The sequence below is a fragment of the Pleurodeles waltl genome, chromosome 1_1 (genome assembly GCF_031143425.1).
Source record: "Pleurodeles waltl isolate 20211129_DDA chromosome 1_1, aPleWal1.hap1.20221129, whole genome shotgun sequence".
Lineage (NCBI taxonomy): Eukaryota > Metazoa > Chordata > Amphibia > Caudata > Salamandridae > Pleurodeles > Pleurodeles waltl.
In genome coordinates, this window is record NC_090436.1 from 999,038,030 (window position 1) to 999,047,977 (window position 9,948).

The 9,948-nt window shown below is 40.1% G+C and overlaps 1 protein-coding gene across 1 annotated transcript in view; it reads right to left on the bottom strand.

Moving 5' to 3' along the window:
- The window catches only part of MTHFD2L (methylenetetrahydrofolate dehydrogenase (NADP+ dependent) 2 like), a 255,601-nt gene extending 247,546 nt beyond the window's left edge, over positions 1-8,055 (bottom strand). Inside the window, exon 1 of the mRNA XM_069230293.1 lies at positions 7,831-8,055. Coding sequence (XP_069086394.1) covers positions 7,831-8,012 — 182 coding nt within the window. The 5' untranslated portion in view covers positions 8,013-8,055. The remainder of the gene's footprint in view (positions 1-7,830) is intronic.
- Between the last annotated feature and the right edge of the window lie 1,893 nt (positions 8,056-9,948).

Consider the following 9,948-nt stretch of genomic DNA (forward strand, 5'->3'; position numbering starts at 1 on the left):
TTTCCCTCATTTGCTATGATCATGAGGTTGTTGACTCAAGTGAGACGCCAGAAGGCAAAGGTGTTCTCATCATGCCTTATTGGAGATCACAAGTTTGGTTTCCAGTTCTTCTGGAACTTTCTTGTGATTTTCCAATCCGTCTACCCCACGTTCCATATCTCCTTCAGGATCCGATTGGAAACCCTCACCAGTTAGTCCTACAAGGTAGTCTGCCTTTCATGTCATGGAGGATTACAGGGAGAGATGGAGAATCCTGGGGCTTTCGGGAGAGGGTGAAAGAATGCTGGCTGCAGCCTGGGCAGACAGTACAACCAAATGATATAAGTCAGCATGGGCAAGATGGGTTCATTGGTGTGTTCAGTCACTAACAATCCAAAAACCAACTTCACTAAAAGATCTATTTTTAAATTGTGAGTTCAGAGACCCCAAACTCCATATTTCTATCTGCCCTCAAAGGAAATCAGCGTTAAAGTTATTTAAATGCAGCCCCCATGTTAACCTGTGAGGAAGATAGGCCCTGCTACAGAGAAACCCGACTTTGGCAATATTTCACTGTTAGGACATGTAAAAGACACCAGTACATTTCTTACCTTTTACACTGCACCCTGCTCACTGGGCTACCTAGGGCCTTCCTTAAGGGTGTCCTACATGTACCAAAAGGTATGGTTTGGGCCTGATAAGAGGGTACACTTGCCAGGTAGAATTGGCAGTTTAAAACTGCACACACAGACACTGCAGTGGCAGGTCTGAGCCATGTTTACAGGGCTACCAATGTACTTGGCACAACCAGTGCTGCAGGCCCACAAGTAGCATTTGATTCACAGGCCCCGGGCACCTCTAACGCACTGTTTCAGGGACTTACCAGTAAATCAAATATGCTGATCATGGATAACCCAATCACCAATACAATTTACATAGGGAGCACTTGAGCACTGATCAGCAGTGCCAAAGTGCGCAGAGACAATAAAGCAGCAAAAACAGAGACCAGTACACCATAAAAACAGGAGGTCAGAAGGCAAAAAGACAGGGGAGACACGCCAAAAAGCTGCCAGGTCTAACAGTTCACATTCTAGACCCCGAGGCTGCAATAATTTGTCTCCGCAGGACATCTTGCGGTTTGTGATGTTTGTCCTTTTATGTGGTTCCTAGAAAGACTTTTATTAATCCAATACTGAAACAGGCGAACTGTGTCCAAGTTCCTCTGGCCCTTCAATATTTTCAACTGCTGCCGAGGGATATTGTTCTTAATGTTGTCTGTTTCTTGAGAGTTACAGTGAGATTGAGGAACAGTTCTGACAGGTAATTTTGTATGTGTTAGGGTGGCTATGCCTGTTAGGAGGTATGTTTTTATGCCTGTCCTTTTACATGTTTGTTTCCTATTCATTTTTGTGGGGATCACTGTTTGATCTTAACTTACTCTAAATATTTCTTAACTCTATTAATTTTTTATCAGTATCATGACTGATTTTATATCTCTCTTTAAGGTTTGACAACGAACCGACTAAAGCTTATTGTGAATCTGAATCTACGGCAGCCCAAGGTATGGAACTCTGCAGCCCTCTTCATCATGGTTGTTCCCTGTCAACTTAATGTCTGCACACAGTCTCACACCGCAATACATAGATGGGGAGTGCAACACACTATTACAAAAACTCAGAAGGAACCAGATTCTAACATTGCAACTATGCAAAACACACACTTGCTACTATAGCCTTAGAACTTGCCTTAGAGGGCTATACCTGCCATTAAAGGCCTGCTCCAGCATGTGGCTCAGGCCTTTAACAATGGTGTGGGACTTTAATTGCCAGCTACGAAGGGCTATAAGGCTATAAGAACATTCTGCCACTAGAGGGCAGAATGTTCTAATAAATAAAACAAAGACCTCACGGAGCCCGAGTGGATTAAAATACCCTTGGGCTCTGTGAGGCCTTTGTTCACAGCTGTTGCTGTGAGCAAACAACATTGGAATATTGACGCTCAGGCTTTTACCGGTCAGTAAAAACCCACAGCACTCCATTGACTCAGATGAAGCTCTGAACATTCCAATGCTCTAATCTAATTTACATCACTTAAACCTACACCAAGCATGCCTATACTACACACGTTAGTGTGAAAGATATCAGTTCAAAAACATCACTGAACATCAAAAAACATGAACAATAATAACACTGCACGAAGCAAGAACTTACTATATGTCACAGTGCATGGGCACGTATGCAGAATACAGACATCCACTATCATGAAAATATCCTTACTTCCATAAAACGCCATTAAATTAAACATATATTAAGAAAGAATACAAATAATCAACTTGCGTTAAAGCTTACCATGCTGAAGCCCAGCATAAATGCAAACCTTTTCTTTTGATAAAATTTTCCCATTATAGCTACGTAAACAGCATTTTTTCAAAGCAAATATTAGTTATACTGCAAAATAAGTTTGCCAAAAATATTTCAGATAAAAATACTCTGCTTTATCAGAAAAAAAACAACTCTTAGGTTTCACAAGCAATGTTGCCTGACAACCAACCCATCACACTAAGAAATGTCATGAAACTCAAATTCAGCATCTTGATCCTGAGAAGGAAATTCTAATTGTTCAGTCTACGTTTAGAGGGCCTGATTTTTTCAGTATGACAACAAAATGCTAGGCATCTGTCTAGTGCTACCTTTGTTATCCTTAAACAGAATGAGCCTCGGAAAATGCACTACAGGAGTAGCTGGCATAACAAGATTGTTGGTGTTCTTACAGCCTGGAAAACATTTGAATTATTCTGTGTTTCAAACTATGTGAAATCATTTAAGGGTAATTTCTTGTTTGTCAATCATTGTTATATGTTGTGCACCCTTTCACAAAATCATGTAAAATTGTGCAAGATGAATGTCAGAAAGGGTGTTGTGCTGGTTGGTATTTAGTTTAAGAGAATTGTACTGTGCACTGTTGCATTACTAGAAAGAAGACTTTAACACATGTTTAGATACAACATAAAGTGCTTATTTGTAGTTACAGGTTATGTGTAAGTTTCAGGTTCTTAGGGAACATTAAACTCTCACCAGAAGCTAGAGATATTTCCCACTCAACCTCCATGTCCTCTCACCATTACGATAGACACTTGAGCACTGAGGGAAAGAAAACAGGCTACACACAGACAACATTCCGTGCACCAGAACACTCCTCTAGGGCAGGGGACGCACAGAAAACACTCCTAACCTTTGGAACATGTTTGTGCTAAAAATATCCAACATATCAAATAAATATTTTAAAGAAATGTCTACTGCACATTGCATGTATCTGAGTAGCAAATCGGCTTTGTATATTTGCCTTCCTGTTCCCCTGCTTATTCAGATAGAAAATCATTACAGGGTTGTCACTGCAATTCACTATTGTTGTTCCACGTACAAGGGAGAAGAAACCCTTTAGAGTAAGGAAGAAGCTACAATGACAAATCTACAAAAAAGGACAGCAAGACAGTACCATCACTTAAATATCACTTACGATCAACCACGTCTTGATAAAAATGTCATTAAAATAACTTTAAAGAGTGGTTGATAAAATATCGAGAAGAAATATCTCCTTTTACAACTGAAATAAGAGGGTCAAAGCAGGAAATCGAACAAGACCAGGGGAACCATTTCAAAACTCAGCTTTACTAAAAATGCCCAAACATTATATTTTGATGCATTTTTCATTTTTTTGTTGCACATTTTATTAACCTAGATCCAAGACGTGGCATCTCTATGCACACCTTCCACACTAAAATATATTTACCAAATATACATATTCCCTTCGCATCACAGAACCAGTTACACGGCTGCATATATGCATGTCTGCTGCTAAATATATTAAATAAATCTACAAGATTTAAGACTTTACGTCCACACCTTTCAATGTAACAGGAAGCCAAGTTCCTTGTGTCAGAGCTTTGTTGTATTGGTCAGTACCTCTTTAGAAACCTGTTTAGAACTTTGTCATGTCATAAAGGGAATTAGGAGCTTATGGAGGGTATTTATGGGGAGTTGTGAAATGTTCTGGGGATTCGGGCTATGCTCCTGGTGTTGAGGTGTGAAGAACATTTGTCTGTGTTTGTCTTGTGGGCCTGTTCATTTTACCAGAAAATAGACTGAAGTTGTACCATTTCCTGAATATTTTTTATAATTGATGTTTCCCAACAAAACAATTTTGGCGGCAGAGTGATGTGAGAAATGGAACAAGGCCCATTAAGAAATGCCGTAGTTAAGTACCTAAGAGTACATCGGGATATCATGCACCACAAAGAGAAAATGTACATTTTATTAAATATTGGCACAGATTAAAAAAAAAATAGAAGCAGTTTTCAGAATTTGTGACCACAAAGCAGTATTTATCACTCTCAGAATACGGTAAATGTTTAAAGAAAATTTTATTGTTAGAACACTGGCTCGAGGTGACACATGCTGACTTAAGGAGAGTATGCTATTCTTGTTCTCAGGAAGTTGTTAGGAGAGCATGCCACTGACTGTGATGTCAATGCGCAACGTTTCCACCACTGGAATGCTAAGCCATGTCTAGCAAGCTTTGAAGTTCTGTGCAACATTTCCACTGCTAAAACACTTGACAGTGCCCAGCAAGCTTGTGAACGCAAAGTCCAATTAATGTCAGATGGCGGATATTTTTTTTTCTCTGGACATTCTCACTGTACAGTGCTGAAAGATGCTTAGACTGCTTATCATTTGCCAGTGAGCATCGCTGAAACTGGAGACCGCTTACTCTTTCTCTAGAGAGGTCAATACAGAACTGAAGTATATAGATTTAGATTAATATTACTGGAGTGGAAGTTAAAGAATATTAAATCACTTAGTATGAAACAACTGAGCAGTGATTTAAGTTGATATAATAGAGCTACAGGGTGACACACTGTAAAGTAATTTATTTAAAAATGTACAATAAACTCTAAAAGGTGTTTCATTCTCAGGTTTTTTGCTTAGTTGCTTCTTCAACAAAATCTTTTCAATTTCAGGAATAATACTTAATGAGGATGATTCAAGTATGTTTAACCAACCAGCACTATTTGTACAAGTTCTAGGAAAAACGGTAATGAAATGGAAGAACTGATACAGGTCATTTGGAACTATCTAATTGCCATGATGGTAAAAAATGTGAACCCGAATGGAAGAAAGCATTGATGTTTGGGCTTCTGGGAATGCAGGTCAATACATTTTGGATAACCTATTAGACGTTAAACAGTCTCCTAGACAATGTATTCCATTAAGTGAATTTGAGGCTGTAAAAAGAATTGAAAGACAATTTAAGGAACAACCAAGTGTAATGTTAGAAAGACATGTTTTTTTTTATGAGAAAACAACATGAACATGAAAGTATCAAGTAATATATTGCAGTTTTCCTCACCATAGTTGCCTCATATGAATTCAGAGACACAATGGATGCATACCTGAGGGACCAGTACATGTCTCAATGTTTAAAAAGAAAATACAGGAAAACCCCTGAGCCTGTAGGAGCTTAGTGCTAAAGGGAATTGAAAGATCTTTACTTTCAACAAAAATATTATCTTCTGAAAATGCATAAAGTCCATCGGTTTGGGCAGTACATGTAAAAAACAATTCTTAAGAAGTGGAGGATCTTCTTTTCCTGAGGCTAACGATAAAAGCAAATTTAGTAAACCTAATTTTAATACATTTAGGGAACCATACAGGATATCCAGCTTAGGAAAGAAGTGTATGAATTGCCAGAAAATAGGTAATTTTGGGGTAGTGCGTAAAAATTCAAAGTTATCCAGTAAAGTAAAAGTGAATTCTGTACAAGAATTTGAAGAAGAAATGTGCTGCTGTTGTTGACAGAGTACTACTCGAGGTGGATACACTATGAGTTTAGTGCTAAGATGACCACCGGTGTGGTTATTGAGTTCTTACACACAATGTTTTCAGTGGAAGTTGTCCTGCACATATCAGCTAATGGTACTCAATTACCCCCCAAAAATATTGGATTTTCTGGGCAAATGTGGTTTAAAAGAAGTGAAAACACCCTTGTACATACCTCCTCAAACAGTTTAGTAGAAAGAATCAATAGGTATTTAAAGAAAGGAATTCAAATAGCATTGACATCTAATTTATCTTTTTCAAATTGTTTTAGACAAAAGTCCCTAGTGATATTAATACTCTACATAATGTCACTAGATTTTCACCATTTTGTTATGTGATGGAGAAATGGTTGTACTTTGCTGACATCAAAAATGCTAGATTGCAGAAAATTCACTAAAGTAACAGAGATTAAGAATGATAAAATATAGGTTAAGTATGAAATAGTACAAAAACAATGTAAAAACAAAGTTTATCATGACAAAACACACAGAACAAAAAGTAAACAATTTTCAGTTGGAAATTGGGTTTTAGTTTAAAAAAAATCAGTGAAGTACAAAAAGGGGAATCCTGTATATTTTACCCAAAACCAAGTATTGTAAATGTATAATAGTGCAGTTTTATTGAGGGAAAAGGATTGGTGGAATAACAGTCAGCTGGTATTTCTTAAATTAGGCAAGAAAAGTGTTTTGACAACAGAGATGTAGAAGATAATGGAAACGAATATTATAATTTTGAGAATGTACCTGATGAACAAAGAAACAGTGAAGCTGAAAATGGAAATCATTTTTTGAAACTGAAAATGATGAAAGTAGCAATATTCATGATGGAGTTGAACTTGACACAGACATACACACGAAGGAACAAACACAAAGTATGGTTGATATTAAACAAAGGGAAATTGTAAACAGTGATGTTAGAGTAGGAAGAACAATTTTAAATCCTGCAAAGTCGAATGACTATTGAAATTGTGAAATGCTTTATCCATTTGATTGTATTTCTTATATTTCATACAGAAATTGATTTGTATATTTTAATGGTATTTATTTAGATTTTAAGTTAGAGACTTTGTTGTTCTTTTCTTCTGTATAAAAAGGGAGGTATTGTATTGGAGTGCATCTTTTTAGAACTTTGTTATGTCATAAAGGGGATTGGAATGTTACGGAGTTATTTATGGGAGTTGTAGACTGTAGTGGGGATTCAGACTAGCTTGAGTTGAGGTGTTAAGAGCATTTTCCGGTGTTTGTTTTGTGTTACTGTTCATTTTACCAGAAAATAAATTGAAGTGGAAACGTTTCCTGGATCATGTTATAATTGATGCTCTCCAACACAACAAGCATTCAGTTTTGTTTCAGAAACTGTATTTTTCGACTGGCACTTTGGAAACCATTTTATCAATCGTTAGCGTTTTATACTAAATTATAGCCGTGACCGCGGAAATACCCTACAGCAGCATATTTATTTTTAGCCAGTGTCAATTGGAGATGCAAGACAAATAAATCTCTATGGTAAAGAATGACGAGAAAGTTGCCGAAAATGGGGCAAAAGGATGGCCAGCCAGCGAGCACTGATGGACAGCACGCAAAATTCAACCTTTAGATAACGCATGCAAGTCAGACGCGCGGGAACTACAAACTGAAGACTGCTGTTGCTGAAACACATACATCAACAAATAACCTATGTCCTGGACGGAGAAACCAAATCTTGCAAACGCTTTTTTTGTCTCGTCTTCTCCTTCTTCCCACCCCCAGCGCCTTTCTCTGCCGCAGTCATCACTTAAAATCACTGAATTGTGACGGGCGAGAAGCCGCAGTGGCGGAGCAGCGTCGAGCCTGGGACAAGGACACGGAACATGGAAGGGAAAAGCGACAATGAGGTTATATGCAGAACACTGCGCGCGTATCTAGAACGCACCTGGCAGTTGCGTAGGGTGTCACGAGCCTAACCAGGAACCACTCGGGATACAAATGAGACTCACCTGCAAGCGGAGGTGCAGAGGAGGTGCTTGCGCCGGACAGTGTAGGTCCCTGTGAAGTGCAGGAGCCTGTTACGTCTCAAAGGCAAGGATATTATGCGCGTAGCCATGGCCATGTTTCTGTGATAAATAAAGGTCGACCCGGTCGAAATACGAAAACCCAGGAAAGAAGCAGCAACCCCCATCGCTAAGCACGCGTGCTTGGATACAATTGAAAGGAAAAATATGAGGGGCGGGATCTGACAGGCTGCTGTCTATCAGGATGCGCGGAGAGGGCGCTGATTGGACGTGCTTGTTCGCACCTGTAATTGTTACGGAGATGCTGGCGGGGCTTAGGTCTTGCAGGCTGCACTGAATGGCTAAGAAGCGGGGAAGGTGTCAAGAGGCGGATGATTAATGAAAGCGAGCAGCGGCCTGCGTGCGTTTGCTGTAGATCCTTGCTTTGCGCTCTGCAGTTATCGTTGGACCCATAACAGAGTGGTTTCTTGTGTAATGAGCATGCTCGAGGAATTAAGGGTCGTGCTTGTGCAAACAAACATTTGTCATGAGGTGGTGGATGTACTCACTCCGCAGGGGCGGTCCCTCCACTACGGTGGAGTAGCAGCGCCCCACTGCCAATAAAGGCAGCAGAAAAATAAAATGATAATACATTATTACTATTTTATTTTTCCACTCTCTAGGGCGGGGCGGGGCCAGCATCATCTGTGGCAGGAGGAAGGTGGAGTAGGTTTGCACTTTAAGTGCACATGTCAGTTTGGTCGGCCGTCTAAGCCCGGCCAAACTGACATGCGCACTTAGAACTCTCCACCCAGCTGTATTTCAGAGTCGGATGAAGACCAAATGCAGGCTCTCACTACCTCCCTGAGTGGCATTTCAGCAAAAATCTGGATTGGGTGGCGAAGGGAGCAAAGCAAGCACTGTAGTGGCGGGAGTGGCAGAGGCAGGGCGGCGGGAGGTGGCAGCGGTGATACGGAAGGTAAGTCCTTTTTAAAATTATTATTCCTACCCCGCTCTGCTCTCTGCCCCACCAGCTCTGCCTGGTATCAGTTGCCACTGCTTACTTTACTTGTCCTCGGATGAGTCCCCTCTGGTTCCCATGTGGTCTGCTCTTTTTTTTTGTGGCAGCACTCACAATTTCCTTTCTGTTTGCTAGTTGAGACTTGTTTCACATACTTGGAACGCAAGATTTATAAAACATGCAAGTAACCTGAGGTACAAGGTAACCGCAGACCAATAGAAGTGGGTAATAGTTTATTCTGGCGGAGCTAACTGACACTAGTATACTGTTTAATTAACTCCCCACCTAGACGGGTCGTCTTTTATTTAACTTCTGACATTAGTTGAGAGGATGAATACATTTCTTAAGGAAGGTATTCAATCTACACTGTCCAACAAAATTCCTGTTGGTGTTTTTAAAAGAAAAACTATGGGCCTACTATCTTACTCCACACAGCCCTACTGGAGTGTCACCTTTTTGTTATTCAAAAAGAGAAAACAGATGTGAGGTATGTTGTGAGTGGGCTACAGATTTAATACCCAAGGAAGATGTTTGTCTATGCAAGGTCAACAATATGGTTAGAGAAAGAATTACCAATATTCAATTGAAAAATAAAGAGCAGTTTGACAAGGTTGGTAAGGATGTAGAGTTTAAAGTAGGTGATTGGGTTCTTATCAAGAAATCCAACAGAGTCAAGATAGGAGAATCTGGGGGTCATTACAGCATTGGCGGTAAAAGCCGCTTACCGCCGTGCAGAAGACCGCCAATACACCGCCGCAGCAGCAGAATTCCGCCACAGCTATTATGACACACATCTCGGAATCCGCCGAAATTCAGACACCCACACAAGTCCGTCACACCAAAGGTCAGTGATAAACTGGCGAAAACAAATCCTCCACTGTCACGGCAACAGCAACACGCCCATGCTATTACGACCTACGAATCCACGCGGTGGTCTTTCAACCGCGGTATTCCATTGGGGGTACACACCGCCGCACTCAAAATACACACACATCTCCAAAACACCGCCACATTGGACAATTCAAAATACACACACCTGATACACATACAAACACCACTCCCACACACCCACCCCAATATAAAACACACACCCACATCACCCA